Source organism: Gadus macrocephalus, chromosome 22 (genome assembly GCF_031168955.1).
Source record: "Gadus macrocephalus chromosome 22, ASM3116895v1".
NCBI lineage: Eukaryota > Metazoa > Chordata > Actinopteri > Gadiformes > Gadidae > Gadus > Gadus macrocephalus.
In genome coordinates, this window is record NC_082403.1 from 626,226 (window position 1) to 646,110 (window position 19,885).

General features: G+C 43.0%; 1 protein-coding gene across 13 annotated transcripts in view; it reads right to left on the reverse strand.

Moving 5' to 3' along the window:
• The window catches only part of LOC132451613 (NACHT, LRR and PYD domains-containing protein 12-like), a 62,041-nt gene that overhangs the window by 21,401 nt on the left and 20,755 nt on the right, over nucleotides 1-19,885 (reverse strand). For 12 of the 13 annotated variants that reach the window (XM_060044200.1, XM_060044196.1, XM_060044195.1 and 9 more), the window contains 2 exons: nucleotides 7,036-8,863; nucleotides 6,365-6,538 (listed from right to left, as the gene is read on the reverse strand). In XM_060044200.1, the coding sequence (XP_059900183.1) occupies nucleotides 6,365-6,538; nucleotides 7,036-8,863 (2,002 nt within the window). Of the gene's footprint in view, nucleotides 1-6,280; nucleotides 6,539-7,035; nucleotides 8,864-19,885 lie in introns of all 13 variants that reach the window. The other variant, XM_060044207.1, reaches the window with a different exon arrangement.

Sequence of the window (19,885 nt, forward strand, 5' to 3'; positions counted from 1 at the left end):
ATAAACCCTTTCTAAATGGGTGTAGCTATGAATAATAACTAAGAAAAAGTATTTTATTGGGAAGTACTATGCTAATTTCTAGATAGTACATCATTAAATTTGGGCTGTTACCAACATAAACCTTGGATAATAGGTGTTTCTCAGAATTGGTTGCCTAATTTCCTAGGAAGAACACAATGTCGGAGTTACTACCAACCTAAAACAGTTACAACTACACGCTACTTAGTTGAGTTGATGGGTAATAGTGGAGGATTTACTTGGTACATCAGCTGTAATTCCTCTGTATTTACCTTCTTATTACCAGTGGTAATTACACAGTAATACACTATAATTTACCGGATAATTCCTCTGTATTTACCTTCTTATTACCAGTGGTAATTACCCAGTAATACACTATGATTTACCATGTATTTACCGGGTAACTACCTCTGTATTTACCTTCTTATTACCAGTGGTAATTACCCAGTAATACACTATAATTTACCATGTATGTACCGGGTAAATACCTAGTAATTAGGGGACTGTAAAAGGAAGGGTTACCCGTGACTTTACCAGAGCGAGGGAGGGAGGCAAACTATAAGCGTCAGCGACACCAAGCAGAGAAGCGAGAGAGGTGGAGGACAACCCAGTCGCCAAGAAAAAACGTTGACGGTGTACGTTTCCATGAACACTGGAGACGTATCATTTCAACGTAAAAAATAGCGTGTTATACCTACAGTATCCACGCGTGCCGCTATGGAGGCGGGTTTCGGGGTTTGGGTTTCACGGCTTTCGCGGCAAATTGTGGACACGGTTGGTTTGGGGGGGGGGGGGGGGGGGGGGGGGGGTAGACTGTTGTTGACCAGGGGGGGTGGGAAGACACGTTTGTTGAGGGGGATGACGACGACACGATTGTAGGGGGGGGGGGGGGGGGGCGACACGTTTGTTGAGAGGGGGGGGGAGACACGTTTGTAGGGGGGGGGGGCACGCTTGACAACGAGAGTTGGTTTTTATTGAACGCTCGACAACGAGAGTTGGTTTTTATTGAACGAGGCTTCAACACGGAACAGCTGCACGAAACGATGGTCACGTCACTCTCGGTGACGGTGTCGACAACAATGAACACACGAACAATGTTAATAGAACAACACACAACCACATAACATCCCGAACCCATTAACCCCACTTAATCCTAACAACAAAACAAGTTAACAAAAGCCCCTTTTGTCAACTGACAACCCCAATTCCCAGAATTCCCCGCGGCTCCGGAACACGGCGTAGCCTATATTAATCTTTATTATCTGAATGGGAAATGCAATATTTTAGGAGAGATACACCATTAAACGCGTTTCTAATGACATTTCTAGCGAGAAATGTACATTTTCCTTACATAATCTTCAGTCAGTGAATGTGTATGATCTTTATTAATCTTTATTATCTGAATGGGAAATGCAATATTTTAGGACCGATTCACCGTTAAACGTGTTTCTAATAACATTTCTAGCGAGAAATATACTTTTTACTTGCATAATCTTCAGTCAGTGATTGTGTCTGATCTTTAGTTTTATAGTTATTAGGATTTGATCGGCTCGCTCGCATGTTTCAAGACGTCAGGTTGTGGAATAGGGACGCTGCTTTCGCTAAACTAGCAGCTCACGTGCTTCCTGCGTTTGTGTTATTAAACTGTTACTTTTTGTAACTTTTAATGATATCATCTTGTTAGAAACACGTATATCTGAGAGCCAACCCAGTTGCCAAAAGCATACGTTGACAGTGTACGTTTCGTGAACACTGGATTACGTCGCATTTCAACATAAAATAGTGTGTTATACACACACACGCACGCACACACACACAAGCACACGCACACGCACGCACAGACACAGACACACACACACATGCACACGGTGCATTTCGCTGCTAAAACAACAACAAAAAAATATTCCCTCAAATATTATTACTAAAGAACCGTTTTCCAAAGAACGAAATGTAAACCAATGCATTCTGAATGGGAGTGTTTCTCCGATTTTTCCATGCTACACAGAACGAAATGTAAACCCATGCAAATAAAGACTTCATGGTAATAATAATTTAAATATCATTAATCTCCTGAGTGTGTTGAGTGGTATTCTATTTTTTTCAAAGGGGCTGGTGCCGTCTCCTTTTGACCTTTTGACCCCAGACTTCTGGGGGAATAGCTGAATCAATTCATTAGTCAATCAGCAGCATGTAAATATCTTCCCGGTGGCGTAGGAGGACGGACAAGGTGTCCTTCAACATCTACGCTTCCAGGCGATTGCAACGGTGCCACACATGAGCATATTCGAACATGTTTAATGGTAGTAATTAGCTGTCGAAATTGGAGGCCTTAATCAATAATGAGCAGCTATTGATTTGCTTCCCGATAAAAATTTGTGACAAATGACATGTTATTTAGCATCTACACGTTGAGCTGAGTCCAATGACACCAAGCATGACACTCTAGCTAATGGTAACATGTATTTTACATGGTACACCTAGGTCTAGGACATGATCTCGGTGTAGCAAGAGGGCGAGCTTGATCTCATTGAACTCAGCTTAACGTGTAGATGCTAATTAACATGTAATTTGTCAAAAATCTCCATCGGGAAGCAAATCTATAGCTGGTCATTATTGATAAAGGCCTCCAAAATCGACAGCTAATTACTGCCCCGAAACATATTCAAATATGATCATGTGTGGCACTGTTGCAATCGTCTCGAAACGTAGATGTCAAAGGACACCTTGTTTGCCCTGTTGCACGACCGGGAAGATATTTTCATACTTCTAATGGATTGATTCATATTTTAAGGTTCTCGGAGTGAGACTTTAAGCGGCTGCAGCAGAAGTGTTGAGACGAAAGATGATATCAAGACATTAATAGAATATTCCCATTCACATTATGATTCTTCGTCATAACATCCGACCAAACATCCTTTACATTCACAGAGCGAAGATTATGAAAGTCCAGGCCCCCCCTTCCTGCACTCGGGGTCCGACCGGGCCAAGTTTCGGTGCGGGGGTCCCAGTTAGGCCCTAGAATATGGTATTCAAATTTCAGGGCGGTAGGACCTTCCTATCTCAAAAACTGTTTTTCCACCACATTCTGAACCATTAGGTCTCGCAGGCAACACTTCTGAAGGGGCTTTGTCCAAATGACAGTCCATTTGGGAAAACTTTTTTTCTCTATGGGCTAGAACTACAAATCTTGGATATGTCGTTCTCGGGGCCCCAGGAAATGTGTGTAAACATTTTAGCATCCCTAGCTATCTCGAAAAGGCCGGAAAAGGGGCGTGACCTCCAACAGTACAGTCACTGTACATAAGACAGAGGTTAGTTTCTAGGCCCCATTTTTTGCGGGATGGAGGTGTACATTTGTGGCTTAATGTGTGTAGACACAGCTGGCCTGTGGCCACGTCTTTGAAGTCTGGGGTCAAAAGGTCAAAAGGAGCCGGCACCACGCCGCTTATGAGATAACAAAAAGTGAATCTGTATTTCTCTCGTAACATTTTGTCATTATTGAAGAGAGGCCTGATTCTCAGATATGCATGTTGGACTGTTAGGGTATAGGTCTGGGAAGAACTTCAGGCCAAAATCTTGCAAGCGAGCCACTGGGTGCAGGTGCAACGACATGGAGCACTTGCTGAGTCATTTCCTGTAGGGCTGGAGCCACAGGTTGAAGCGTATATGCGTCCTTTGAAACCCCCTTTGATATATAAGAGACCCCAAGGTACAGTTTACTTAAATGTTCTCGCCTCAGTCACCTATTGCATCACTTCCTTTAGGGCTTCGGCCTCCTAATTGATCATTGTAGTATAATTGAATGCCCTCTTTCATATTATATGATACTTCCACCACTGGGACGTGGCAACAACTCTCCAAATCCATATGGGGAGGGGGGGGGGATGCTTTTGGACAGTAGGGGTGTACACTAGACATAAATAGGAAGCAAACTCAGGAGAAGGAATGACCTCTCACAAATATTTATTGAATAAATTGTTTCAAATAACCCTGCCTCGTTAAATCAATGAACTTGGTGTTTTGCTTTCAAAAATAGGTTATAGAAGAAGTCTAAACTGCAGAAAATAAAAACATCCAAGCTGCCTTTTAAGGATACCTCGGAATATCTGTCTATTTTTTAACCGTCGGACCCCAGTTTACGACAAAAACAACACAATTTACGGCAGCTCCTTTGCCGCATGGTTTTTAGAGCCATGTAAGAATTAGAGGGGGCGGTCGATAGCAACCACCATAGCAACCATGACGGTCAAGTGACTGGATGCAGCCCCGTTGAAAAAAATAGAATACCACCCAACACACTCAGGAGATTAATGATATTTAAATTATTATGACCATGAAGTCTTTATTTGCATGGGTTTACATTTCGTTCTGTGTAGCATGGAAAAATCTGAGAAACATCCCATTCAGAATGCATTGGTTTACATTTCGTTCTTTGGAAAACGGTTGTTTAGTAATAATATTTGAGGGAATTTTGTTGTTGTTTTAGCAGCAAAATGCACCGTGTGCGTGTGCGTGTGCGTGTGCGCGTGCGAGTGTGCGTGTGTGTATAACACGCTATTTTATGTTGAAATGCGACGTAATCCATTGTTCACGAAACGGACACTGTCAACGTATGCTTTTGGCGACTGGGTTGGCTCTCAGATATACGTGTTTCTAACAAGATGATATCATTAAAAGTTACATAAAGTAACAGTTTAATAACACAAACGCAGGAAGCACGTGAGCTGCTAGTTTAGCGAAAGCAGCGTCCCTATTCCACAACCTGACGTCGTTGAAACATGCGAGCGAGCCGATCAAATCCTAATAACTATAAAACTAAAGATCAGACACAATCACTGACTGAAGATTATGCAAGTAAAAAGTATATTTCTCGCTAGAAATGTTATTAGAAACACGTTTAACGGTGAATCGGTCCTAAAATATTGCATTTCCCATTCAGATAATAAAGATTAATAAAGATCATACACATTCACTGACTGAAGATTATGTAAGGAAAATGTACATTTCTCGCTAGAAATGTCATTAGAAACGCGTTTAATGGTGTATCTCTCCTAAAATATTGCATTTCCCATTCAGATAATAAAGATTAATATAGGCTACGCCGTGTTCCGGAGCTGCGGGGGATTCTGGGAATTGGGGTTGTCAGTTGACAAAAGGGGCTTTTGTTGACTTGTTTTGTTGTTAGGATTAAGTGGGGTTAATGGGTTCGGGATGTTATGTGGTTGTGTGTTGTTCTATTAACATTGTTCGTGTGTTCATTGTTGTCGACACCGTCACCGAGAGTGACGTGATCATCGTTTCGTGCAGCTGTTCCGTGTTGAAGTCTCGTTCAATAAAAACCAACTCTCGTTGTCGAGCGTTCAATAAAAACCAACTCTCATGGTCAAGCGTGCCCCCCCCCCCCCCTACAAACGTGTCTCCCCCCCCCCCTCAACAAACGTGTCGCCCCCCCCCTACAATCGTGTCGTCGTCATCCCCCTCAACAAACGTGTCTCCCCCCCCCCCCCCGGTCAACAACAGTCTACCCCCCCCCTAAACAATCGTGTCCACAATTTGCCGCGAAAGCCGTGAAACCCAAACTTCGCGTATCGGGCAAATTATTTTGATTTGTCGCGCCACACTTTCGCCGTGCACAGGCGAGCGCATTCACGAGGATTTGTGGCGCGACAAATTTAAACTTTGACACGAATTTCGCGTGATGACAGCCAATCAGCGTTCAACAGCGTGGCCACTGGGTGACATGTGTAACGTAACAGCCAATCAGCGTTCAACCGTCAAACTCAGCGCAGTGCAGTCAGGGGTGTACTGCAGCATGGAGAAGAAAGTGATTGTTGCCGTTTGCGACTCTCGGAGCTCTATATATAATAGTATATAATATAATATAATTGTATGTATAATATCACGGCCAAAAGCTCTGTGTGCCTCCGGATGGCCGTAGCGCGGGGAGCTCATAGGGATTGGGCTTCTCGGGAGTCGGGGTTTGTTTACCGGCGTTGCTATGGGATCCGATCTTGTGTGTTCCAACGTTTTATTAGGTAGGCCTATCTAATAAATGATGTCTTCGAGCGCGCCTATCGCATGATTTTAGACTCGACGATTTCGGTTGAGTATGTGGGGATTTTTTCAGTCGCAATTGGTTTGCACATTTTTAAAACTGGTGAGTACAAAATTCATATTTCAAATAGTGGGGGGGAAATGTCCCCCCTGTCCCCCCCGTAATCGACGCCTATGCATAACATAGTAGTTAACTAGTAGTTAACAGGTCAACCCCTAACCCTCACATCAGCAGGCCAGAGCTACATATTTAATAACCCCAAGACACAGTTTGAAGAGGCTGAAAACTGACTTGAGGGTTTCCAGTGTACAGTGTGGACTCCCCAGTCCAGCAGAGAGCAGCTTCACTCCTGAATCCTGCAGCTCATTGTTACTCAGGTCCAGCTCTCTCAGACTAGACGACTTGGAGCTGAGAACTGAGGCCAGAGCTTCACAGCTTCTCTCTGACAGATGGCAGCCATTCAGCCTGCACACACAATAAAGAGAACAGGTTAGGAACTGTGATAAAACTGTGATAAAATAACTTACATCTTTAAGTTATTAAATAATGAAGGAATGTTATTAGTTTAACAAACATACTAAACAATTAAATGTATAAATGTTAAATAGTTGTTTAGTTGAGATTGAAAATGTCTTCTATTTTCTATTGTTGTGAATATTCTCTTATGGGTACTGTAATACATTGAACGTTATTAGGACACCTACAGTGATGTTTTGTACGTTATTATAACGAGTATGTTTAAAATGAGTAAAATAGTAATACATGTTGTTATGAACCTACAGAGATCTTTTTCATATTATATTAACCTTATATTCCAGCTGTATTTATATTGTGTAGTGTGTAATGTGATACATGTTATTAGTGAACCTACAGAGATCTTTTTCAGATTATTTTAACCTTATATTCCAGTTGTAATTATATTGTGTAGTGTGTATTGTAATACATGTTATTAGTGAACCTACAGAGATGTTTTGGAGGCTTTGACCACAGGCAGCAGCCTCAGAAGACCCTGCTCTGAAGCTTTGTATTTCTTCAGGTCAAACACGTCCAGCTCCTCTTCTGATGTCAGTAGGATGAAGACCAGAGCTGACCACTGAGCAGGGGAGAGATATACTCCGGAGAGACTTCCTGATGTCAGGTACTGTTGGATCTCCTCCACTAGAGAACAGTCGTTCAGCTCATTCAGACAGTGGAACAGATTGATGCTTCTCTCTGGAGATAGGTCTCCTTTTATCTTCTTCTTGATGTAAGACACTGTTCCCTTATTGGTCTGTAACCTACTTCCTTTCAGTCGCAGCAGACCAGTTTTAATCTGAGTGGTCAGTGATCTTTTTTTCTGTCCCAGCAGACCTCGTAGGACAATCTGATTGGTCTCCAGAGAGAGGCCCAGGAGGAAGCGGAGGAACAAGTCCAGTTGTCCGTTCTCACTCTGTAAAGCCTTGTCCACAGCACTCTGGTAGAGGAGGAGTTTATCTTTCCTGGAGGTTGGTGGTTCTTCTGAGAGCAGATTGACACCAGTATCGATGAAGGACTGAAAGACATAAAGGGCAGCCAGAAACTCCTGGATGCTCAGATGGACAAAGCAGAACACCTTGTCCTGGTACAGCCCACAGTCCTCTTTTAAGATCTGGGTGAACACTCCTGAGTACACTGAGGCTGCTCTGATATCGATGTCACACTCGGCCATATCTGCCTCGTAGAAGATCAGGTTGCCTTTCTCCAGCTGGTTAAAAGCCAGTTTTCCCAGAGAAACAATGATCTCCCTGCTCTCTGAGCTCCAGTCTTGATCTGTTTCAGCCCTCCCATGGTACTTCCTGTCCCCCTGTATGGACTGAACTCTCAGGAAGTGGCTGTACATCTGAGTCACGGTCTTGGGCATCTCTTCGATCTGGGATTTTTTGAAGATGTCCTCCAGAACTGAAGCAGTGATCCAACAGAAGACTGGGATGTGACACATGATGTGGAGGCTTCGTGATTTCTTGACGTGGGAGATGATTGTGCTGGCCAGCGTCTCCTCTCTGAATCTCTTCCTGAAGTACTCCTCCTTCTGTTGGTCGGTGAACCCCCTCACCTCTGTCACCATGTCAACACACTCAGCAGGGATCTGATTGGCTGCTGCAGGGCGTGTGGTTATCCAAATGCGAGCAGAGGGAAGCAGGTCGCCCCTGATGAGGTTGGTCAGCAGCATGTCCACCGAGGTGGATTTTGTGACATCAGTCCAGATCGGGTTGTTCTGGAAGTCCAGAGGAAGTCGACACTCATCCAGACCATCCAAGATGAAGACAACTTGGAACCGGTCAAATCTGCAGATTCCTGCTTCTTTGGTCTCAATAAAGAGGTGATGAAGAAGTTCCACCAAGCTAAACTCTTTCCCTTTCAGTAAATTCAGCTCTCTGAAAGTGAGGAGAAATGTGAAGTGTATGTCCTGGTTGGTTTTGCCTTCAGCCCAGTCCAGAGTGAACTTGTGTGTTAAGACGGTTTTACCAATACCGGCCACTCCAGTTGTCATTATCGTCCTGATTGGTTGATTGTGTCCAGGTAAGGGTTTAAAGATGTCTTCACATCTGATTGGTGTTTCTTCCTTGGCTGGTTTCCTGTAAGCTGTTTCAATCAGTCTGACCTCATGTTCCTTGTTGACCTCTCCACTGCCTCCCTCTGTGATGAAGATCTCTGTGTAGAAGTCGTTCAGATCTGTTCGTTTTCCTGCTTTAGCGATTCCCTCAAACACACACCTGAACTTCTTCTTCAAATGAGACTTGATTTTATGTTGGCAATCGACAGCATCAGATCCTAAATGAGAAAACAACAGATGACATCAGTTAGTGGATGGTGATCAGTGGAACCAGGGCAATATTTCCTGTTAAATTATCAACCTCATGATATTTTGTGGGTTCATTACTTGTGGCCGGAAAAGTAGGTTGTGATGGACTGCATGTTACAGATTCAAAATGTTAAGGCCTATTATTTCCACAGCAATCTGATTGGTCTAATGATAGTAATAATGATAGTGAATCAGTGTAAAGTGATTTGCTATGCTGATACAACAAGACAGGGTTTCATCACTTCCACTGAGTTGTTCTGCTGTTGGTCTGCAGTATAATGATTAATGTTAATGTGGCTTCATAACTTGTGGTCTGAGAAGCTGGTCGTGACAAAGACTGCATGTTACAGATCCAAAATGTTCAAGTCAAATCAAGTCAAGTCAAGTCAATTATATAGAACATTTTAAAACAACGGTAGTTGACCAAAGTGCTGTACACAGATACAATATAAAAAAAACAAAAAAAACAAGAAGGCTTAAAATTGCATATTAGCAACAACAATGAATACGATTAAATAAAATCTTAATCTGTATTAAACGCCAATGTAAAAAAGTGGGTCTTTTTTAAAAAAGTGGGACTTTTATGATTGGCTAATGATAATAACAATGATTGACTTGACTTGACTTGAATTGACTTGACTTGAACATTTTGGATCTGTAACATGCAGTCTTTGTCACGACCAGCTTCTCAGACCACAAGTTATGAAGCCACATTAACATTAATCATTCAGGACTTTTCGTTTTTACCCAGCGATATGATTGGTCTAATGATAATAACAATGATAATGAATTGGTGTAAAATGACATGCTGATATAACAAGATAGTGTTGCATCTCTTCCACAGAGTTATTCTGTTGTTGATCTGCAGTTTATGTTTAATATAATAATAATAATAATAACATTGAATAATATTTTATTTCAAGGCACCTTTCATGACACCCAAGGTCGCCTTACAATTCATAAATCAATCTAGGGTCAAAAACAGCAAGAGCTGCATAGCCAACAGCATGATCAAAACAAGACATAAGACTTAAGTAGGAGGGGTTAAGAACAGTGAGGAGACCCAGGTAGGAGGGGGTAAGAACAGTGAGGAGACCCAGGTAGGAGGGGGTAAGAACAGTGAGGAGAACCAGGTAGGAGGGGGTAAGAACAGTGAGGAGACCCAGGTAGGAGGGGGTAAGAACATTGAGGAGACCCAGGTAGGAGGGGGTAAGAACAGTGAGGAGATCCAGGTAGGAGGGGGTAAGAACAGTGAGGAGACCCAGGTAGGTGGGGGTAAGAACAGTGAGGAGACCCAGGTAGGAGGGGGTAAGAACAGTGAGGAGACCCAGGTAGGAGGGGGTAAGAACAGTGAGGGGACCCAGGTAGGAGGGGGTAAGAACAGTGAGGAGACCCAGGTAGGAGGGGGTAAGAACAGTGAGGGGACCCAGGTAGGAGGGGGTAAGAACAGTGAGGAGACCCAGGTAGGAGGGGATAAGAACAGTGAGGAGACCCAGGTAGGAGGGGGTAAGAACAGTGAGGAGACCCAGGTAGGAGGGGGTAAGAACAGTGAGGGGACCCAGGTAGGAGGGGGTAAGAACAGTGAGGAGACCCAGGTAGGAGGGGGTAAGAACAGTGAGGAGACCCAGGTAGGAGGGGGTAAGAACAGTGAGGGGACCCAGGTAGGAGGGGGTAAGAACAGTGAGGAGACCCATGTAGGAGGGGTAAGAACAGCAGTGAGGAGACCCAGGTAGGAGGGGGTAAGAACAGTGAGGAGACCCAGGTAGTGTGGTAGAAATTAAGGAGTATATTCTATGGTAAACCATGATTATTATGAGGTCTGTGTGTCTAATAGTGGAGAAACACACGGGGCCTGGGTGTCTGGGTTCAGAACAGATGGTGCCCCTAAAAAGGAGCAGGACGCTACGGGGATAAGGCATGCTGACCTCAGCCTTGTGTTTTGGGCTATCTTTGTTGACCATTTGTTGTCTATTTGCTGACCATTCAGGTTAAGATGGATTTATGACTGAGTGGAGGCAGACACCTCAAGGAGAAGCTGCTCTGTTTGTGTGTATAAAAAGACGCCGCAGTTTGTGAACGACAGTGACTTTGCAAACCCACTCAGGCTGTCGTCGTTGTTGTTTTTCTGCACGATAAAGTCTTTTGTCAATTCTTGCTCCGGACCCCTCGATTTCATTTCTCTCTCTCTCTCTTGAATTAGTCTAAGTGTTTTAAATCTCGATTAATCCACGACATAATTTGGCGTCACGAACAGGATGAAATAGGGACTCGTCAGCTGCCGGGCCAGAGGACGGGACGCGAACGGATCATACGACCAGAGCTCAAGGGTAAGTTGTCTTGCCATATATAGGATAGAGTCGTTTGATCTGTTCTTGCCCCGTCTGAACGCCGAGCAGCAGGTAAAGTGTCTCTTTGATCAAACGAACTAAAATTATAGATAAACGAGCGAGTGAGAGAGACGGGAGCTCCGGAAGAGATTGACGTGTGCGCGCACATATGCCCTAGGCGCTGTGGTTTTAAATGACCAAGACGCATTGTGATTCCCTATTTTGAAACGAGTAAACGAGTTGTTGTTATTTGGTGTTTTGGTGTTTTGTTTAAATAGGTCTTCTGTCAAATCCTGTGGCTGTCTTCTGGAGGAAGGAAGGACAGTGCAGTGTTTTGTTTAAATTGACTTTTTATAAAGTCCTGTGGCTGTTTTCTAGAGGATCGAATTAGTGGGAAAGTTCCAATAGGACAGTAACAGGTCCGCAGGTCGATTGAAGTGCCTGTTGGATGTTTGAGAGAATCTCAGAGAGCTGAGTTGGAATTCATTGCCGTTGATGAATTCATTTTTATTTTAGAGGTCTGTTTGGGATGTCGACTAGTTCCGGTGTTGGCATTTTTGAGAAAGCAGATTCTCGCACTTTTGAATAGATAAGGTTCTTGATTGGAGTACCGTTTGAGTTGGTATTTTGAAGAGTCTCTTGTTTGTTCGTAATCTGGTCGAGTGTGTATGTGATTAGCCATTATTTTGAAGGAATAGACTGGTTGTGCGAAACATCGATTGAGTGAGTTTCTTTTATTTTGGGCCAATTGAACAGTCTTCTGATCTTGGATCGATTTAGTGAACTCTCTCTCTTTTATTTTGGGCCGATTGAACAGTTTCCTGATCTTGGATCAACTGAGAGAATTTTCTCTTATTTTGGGCCGATTGAACAGCTTTCTGATCTCGGATCGATTGAGTGAATTTTAATTCTGATGTTGGCATTATGAGGGAAAAGGGATTTTATTTTAAGTTCAGGTTGAGTAGCTCAGATTTGGAGTACTTGACTGTTCATGTTTTAATCAAAAGGCCAGTTTCTACGCTCGGTCAACCTTGTATTTGTAATTAATTACAAACAATTCGGACATTTTTAATATAAGATAAAGAAATTGTATGAACCGGCTTATTGTCTGTATTTAAGTCGTGTTAGGATTAAGTCCTCGGAGGTTTTTACGACCCGGTTCATTTTTTGTTGTTGTTGATTCTGTCATAAATAAATTAGGTGGACAGAGAATAGTTAATTTGTTTAAATTAGTTGATAATCATAAATAAATTAGACGGATAGAGAATAGTTAATTGGTTGAAATACTGAATAAATGTGTAAATCCTCTTTGACATCACCGCGCTGACTAACTGCACGTGCACGAGCAAACACACAGGGGTCGAGCAGGAGCCTGCAAGGCAGAGTTGGTAATTGGTAGCAGTAAAGGGTGGGGGCTACATTCCAATCTTTGGGAGAGAGACGAGCGCTTGGGGGGAGTTCACGTTTGTAGCTTAGAGATAGTAAAGTATTTAAACTAAATAGTAGAATAAACTCAAATAAATTGTATTAATAGATAGTGTAATTCAGAAAAAATAAATAAGGTAATAAAGTAATAATTAAAAATGGCACCAACAGCGGTAGAAGTTTTGAGCAGAGATAATCCACTCCTCAGAAATGAGATCAAACGAATTTCTGAGAAGTGGGAGAAGCGGACAGTTAAATCAGGCACAATATGGCCCGCGGGAGGGACTTTTGACCCAACAATGTGTAGGGACATGGAGGTAGTAATAAGGAACTACAAACCTAACAGAAGTGGTAAAAAACCCTTGGAGAAGAGAGACAGGGAAAAGTTAGTGCTAGCTTTGTTCGAAGAGGAGGGAGAGAGGTGGCGCACATTACAACGAGTGGCCAGAAGAATAATCACAAAGAAAGAAGAGGCTCAACCTTTGCCTCTGAAGCTTGAGCCACCGCCGTACAAACCAAATAAGATGTATCCACTGTTAATTGGCAACGTAGAAATTAAAGGGGAAGTCACACTAGATGAAGGAGATAATAAGGGTAACACACAGGGGAATAGGGGCGCACCCATACACATGGACTGCTATGAGGACGAAGATGAGACAAGTGGTGATGAGCACAGTAATAAAGATGTGAAAGATGGTAATGAGCGAATTTGCGAAGGGCCTTCTCCTAGAAAGAAAAGGAGAGGAAAAAACACAAAGACGAGGACGAAGTCTCAGAAAAGGCAAACAAAAAAGAGTACTAAACTCAAGGGGGAGGGGTATAGTGGGAGCCCAGCGACAGAGGAGCCTGGCTGCAGTATATCAGTACTAAGCCCCACACCACTCGAGTTAAATGAGAAACTAAGGAAATCGCAAAGGGCAAAAAAGGCACCCGACACCCTCCCCGGGAACTATCCTATTCTAGTCAAAGGACAACAGGTCCACTATCAACCGTGGGGTTCACAGGACTTGGAGGGAGTTATTTCTAAACTCCCTAACATTCATAACGGGGCGTCTAAATGGATTCGAACATTTGAGGAACTCACAGTGGGAAAGCTAATGGCAGTGGGGGACCTGAAAGCTCTGTTGGCAAGAGTATTGGGGTTATCTAAAATGGAGTCTGTACTGAGGAATGGAGGGTTGGATATAATGGACGGAATGTATGATGGGACTACACTTGATCGCTACAGAGTGGCGATGTGGAACACACTCAGAACAGAGTTCCCTACCCATATTGATCATAAAAACATGAGAGGCCTCCCCATCAATGACACAGAGAATCCTGCATCCTACCTCCAGGCCCAAGTGGACAGATGGCGCTTGGAGACGAATGAGGATCCTGAGATCCATCCTGTGTTTTCGGTCATGTTCAGAAACTCTGTGATAGAGATTCTACCTAGCCCAATCAAAGTTAAGCTAGAGGATGTGGTTGGACTGGTTACAAATAAAACTCATAGAGACTTCTGCGATCATGTGGTTCATGCAGTGGAGAAATATCGGCAAAATAAACACAAAATACAGGAACAAAGCAAAGAGGTGCAGAGGAAGCTATCTCAGCTTCAGTTGGAAGAACTCACAAAAAGAGAAAAGGAGAAGAAAAAGCAGGCTGTTGTTTCAGAGTCTGTTGATACAATATTGCAAGCCGTCCAGCGGGGCGCACCACAAACCCAACCTCCTCAACAGGCATTCCCCCCCCCAGTACAACAGCTTCAGAGCCAATGGTCACCCACTCCACCATTCATATATACCATTCAGATACACCTACATAATTATGGGAACCCCACAAATAAAAATAGACGGAATCAGAATAAGGGGCCCAAAGGTCAGTTTAGAAACAATTTACAACAAGGACACCAAGGACAGTTTAGAAACAATCAACAACCAGGATCCCAAGGACAACGCAGAGGTCCTTTAATATGTTATGGGTGCAACCAGGAAGGACATTCTAAGAAGGATTGTTTAACTAACCCTTTTCCACCACAGCAAACACAGGGTAACAGCGACCAGGGACAGGCAGGTCCCTATATGGGTCAGGGATACTAGGGGTGCCCAGAGAATCCACAGGGGGAGGGTCAGCTTGTAGCAATCACAAAACAAGCTGATCAGGAACCAATACTGCAGGTTCTGATAAATTATAGAGGCACGCCAATGATGGCCCACACTACACTGGAGCCACTTACACTTGCGTAGGTCCAAATTATGCCTCTCACCTCCCCATGGCAGGAAAATTCACCAAAACTTTAGGATTCTCGGAACACACGCAGTTAATGCCTATGACAGCTCCAAGGATGAGAATCGGTGAATTCCTATTTTAAAGTTGTATATGTGAGTGAGTGAGTGAGTGAGTGAGTGAGAAAGAGTTAGCATTGAGTTAAGTTAGAGGGGACAGATGAAGTGATTTGTGAAGAGTGAGACAGAGAAGAGGAAGAGTGTGTAGATTGGCAACGAGAAGTGACGATGAGATTGGAGAAGGCTTTCCGGTTAGAATTTTCTTTGGGGAGATTCATATCTTTCGATGGCTTTTTTAAGATTAATAAATCTAGTTTTGGAGAGTGTCCAAAAAACGAATAAACCAGAAAGGAAAGGAAAGGATTACTGAAAGTGAAAATGGTTATGGAGATTTGTGAAAGCAAAGGAAGTAGATAAAGAGAGGTAAAGAAAGTTAGAGAGAAGGAACGTAAGTAATGAAAAAACCCGCAGGTGGGGGCTGGACAGAGAGACAACAGAGAGAAAGAGATTGAATTTGCATTGTGCCTAATACATGATTTATGCGTTTGGATGTACTCTGTAATTGGTTCCTGTATGTAACCCATGTCCACTGTTTTAGAAAAAACCTAGAACCACCGCTGGGATTGGTGATTCTGTGGCTCTTGGAGACTCTCCATCGCGTCGGAATATCATGTGGTATATATCATTACATCTTGGTACACAGAGCACTGGTGAGACAACAGGTTGGATCAGAGGGAGAAGGTGTTTGGAGAAGGGAGTGGAATGTATAGAAAGCAAAAAGGGCGGATGAGGACCGACCCGGAGGTAATAAATCAGCGGAGAGGTGGCTGGGGTCGTTTAGCTCAGGAGGTAGAGCAGTTGGCTAGTAACCAAAGGGTTGCTGGTTCGATCCCCATCTCTCCTAGCTGAGTGTTGATGTGTCCCTGAGCAAGTCAAATGGTGATTACAGGATTTAGGAATAATTATTTAGACTCCAAAACATGAGCAATTAGCGTTAAAAAATTGTCTGCACACCACACTCCACAGGAGTCAATGGGTTCAATGGCGCCAGGGTAAAATGACTCAACAAAAGAGGAGCAGACCCAACCCATGGACTCTGCGTGGATAGGTGGATGTTATTTTGGTGCTTGGACCTGACGAGGTCTAGGTGCCAAGATAACAACACAAATAAAATATTTCCCTCGAGATTATGATAAGTAATAGACAATATATTAAAAGTGATCTTATAATTTAGAAAAAACAATCGGCAATACTTAAAAATTAGACCGAATAAGTATGATAAAACGTTATCCAAATTTCTAATTTAGGTTATCCACAATGACATGTCATTCAAAATAAATAGGTAGAATAAAAGGTTTAATTAGGTCGTTCAATTTAAATAGATAGTGAAGGGCAATCGGGTAGGATTATGAAGAGAATTATGATTTTGAGTAATGGTTAAGACAAAAGTGAGTCGCGCAATATTGAAAATGCAAGTTTTAATATTGTGATTTTTGTTTTCTTTCACATCTCCCTAGTAAAGGACAGTAGGTGGGTTGACGCCACATCTGCTGGGAAGGAGTCATACGTGCTATGTTGTCAAATTGGATTCGGAAGTAGTGGGTTTACCTTCAAATGCCACTAATACTGCTGCAACACATTAATAATTTTAACTCTGATAAATTATCTTTTGTTTTATAGTCGCCCTGATTTGTATTCATTACGCACACATATGGTTGCATAAGGCAGATGCGGCTGATGACTCTGTCTCCATCCCTCCACTTTGCGATCTATACCACCATATAGGTGGGGATTGATCGTATCCCAGGTACGGCATCCTGCAATAAGCCAGTATGGAAGGCTGGTTAGCCAACGACGGGTAAGATCCCACCTTGAAGCCCGGGACAACCTAATTCAGGCACAGTCACGATTACTTGGCAGAGTCACTGTGAGCACTGGCTCACTTGATCATGGAGTGACGGACTGCAACCATCATAGGAAAAGCCGGCTGATGAAAGGTGGAGGGGGAACAGGAGTCAGATATGTCAGCTCTGGCAGCAGAGGTCGTCTTGAAACGGGGCATGTCGCGTTTTATTTCATTTTATTTTATCTTTGTGGCATAGAAGGCCACTAACGCATGTACGTTTTTTCGGCTTAGTGCATGACCTCGGAACAGCGTGGTTTCGGGCGGCTGATGGTAAACCCACCCATATTGGGCTTTGGATTTGGACATACTGGTTTCGATTTCCCTTCCCAAAAGATTGGTTTCAGTTTGCTGATGCTTAAGGTTACACGTTTCGACGTTGGTTGCACCAACGGCGTTATTAGATTTGCTTATCATTTACTGCGCATGGCTTTGACCATTGCGCAAGGGGGGAGGTATTGAGGAGAATTAGAAAAAAATTGAAAACAAGGTTTTTCTTCACCATACTTGCAAACAATGATTAACATCCAGCTAAATAAGTGTGAAATATTTCAAAAAACAGTGTTCAACAGATGGGTAGAAGCAGTCCCATCAGAAGACCAAAGTGCGGTTACGGTAATCAAGTTTCTGACTAGAGAAGTCATGCCAAGGTTTGGAATTCCGTCACAAATTAGCTCAGGCAATAGGGCAGCGTTTATTCAGAAAACACTCAAATAAGTGATTTAACATCTGCATGTCAAACAAAGATTAGGCTGTGTCTACATTCCTCAAACCACAAGGTATGGTGGAGAGAGGAATCGGACGCTTAAGACAAAGATTAACAAAATTAAATTAGAGTACTAACTTAAAGGACTAATGCACTACGACTGACACTAATGAGTTATCGCATGAAAACTAACAGAACGACGCATCTAACCCCGCATGAAATGCTTACGGGTCGACCCATGCCTTCATCTGTCATTCGAGGGCCTCACAAAGGACCTCCATTGGAACAATTGGAAACTGAATTAAGACGCTATTTGGGACAACTAACTGGCATACACAGGCTTATTTTTCAACAAGAGAAAGACAGAGTTCCAGAGTTGGAGAAGGAGCCACCAAGGGGGGTGGAGCCAGGTGACCAAGTGTATCTCAGGATGTTCAGGAGAAAGTGGAACTAGCCCAGGAGAGAAGGACCATACAAAGTCACCAACGCAACACCAACAGCCATCCAAGTGGAAGGAAGTGCCACGTGGTATCATCTCAACCACTGCACGTGAGGAGTGAGGAGGAGGAGCCAGACGCAGACACACGTGGGGCTGACCAGCTGCCCCAGGACCAGATCCAGTCGAGCCAAGAGATACAGCAGCATGGTGATGCTGAAAACGGGGAGCCTGTTTCTGATCCTTTACGAGTTGTGCCAGATTCCGCTGGCACAAGCACAGACCCCGAGGAAGGATGAAACCATTGGGGCAACACAAACCTGGAAGGGCCAGGAATTAGGGGGTAGTAGGCCAACTGAAGAGAGCCAGAGAGGAACACAGGATAATCCGGCCCAAAATCATTCAGGACTGGTTGACAACAAAGGGAAAATAGTCTTGTATGCTCAGATACCACCGCAAGACCAAATCAATGACTTTGTGTATACTGTTATGTCGGATGATGAACACCTATGTGCATTAACCCTCCGCCAGAATTATGAACATGCACATAGGAAAGATCGGTGTAAATTACATATCCAATTTGATTCAATGAAATGGTGTCTAAAAGTAACGTCAGGAAGAACATGGGACTACAACGGAAATTATCAATTGAACGTGAGAGAATTCATATTTTTTAAAGCAGTGTCAGACAGAACGTTTAATTTCACATTAGAAGCAGAAGATCCTTGTGTAATCAAAAATAAACTATGGCGACAAGGATCTTTACATCAACATCCATGTCTCTTGAAGAGACTCTTGTAGAACGAACAACTGTTAAGCATTGGTCGCCGCTCTACAGCGTTTGAATTTTGCTTAGAAGAACGGACACAGCAGGAGTATGATATAGAGGTCAATTTAAATAGAACACGAACAGAAGGTATTCCATATCAGAAAAAGTATGTTATATGTTCAATGAAATGTTTTCTGCTGTTAGGATCGAGTCAACATAACAAATATCTTGAAGATAAATATGACGGAATGCCATGGAATGTAATCATGAAAAGATGCCGAGAATTTGATATAACTCTATCACAAGAAATAGGCGAAGTAACACGACCAACACAAACCAATTTTCAAATTGAAGAAGGATTAGAATGCTTTCAAAATGACGAAGGAAACGGAAATGCCAGCAATGTAGGTAGTATAACAGAGGAACAATGTAACATAATTTGGAATGTCACGCTATTCGATATAGACGGGAAACTAATGTTATGTCAGCCACCTGCGATTAAAAATGTTCAGCTTTTACTAGGCTCTCAGCAGAAGTCTAGAGAGAACTACATGTCAATACTGTGGAGTGATGGAGCATTCGTGAGCCAGGACAGAGTGGCTTGGCAGAACAGACAGGCGTTAGATTGGCTTCTAGTAGAAAAGGGGGGAGTTTGTGCTCTTATAGGTGAAATGGGTTGTACCTTCATTCCAAATAACACTGCCCCAGATGGATCATTCACACTTGCGATGAACAACCTAGAGGAGTCGGGTGACTGGGAGAGGATGCTCTATGGGGAGATAGATTGGAGTAAATCTAGAGAGGAGACCGAACTGTGAGAATCTGACATCAGAAGGAGGTCCTATTTTCTTAACTGGCGACCTCTCCATGTGAACCACAACCATTTCGGACAGTTTAAACAAATGGACATTGGACTAATGGGTTTCAGGGCTGGTGGCTGCAAACAGAAGCAACAACCACGATGCCCAAACCCCCCACGTTTATATAGTATACCGGTACATGACGATAATCAGAGCTATCCAAGTCTATGCAAGCTTGTTGACAATCTTAGTTTTTTAATTTCTATTATTTACTCATTTTTTGAAATGTTATTTTTCTGAGTTTCATATTTTTTGTCATATATTCTGAAATGCTAATTTTCAATGCATGCTGAAAATA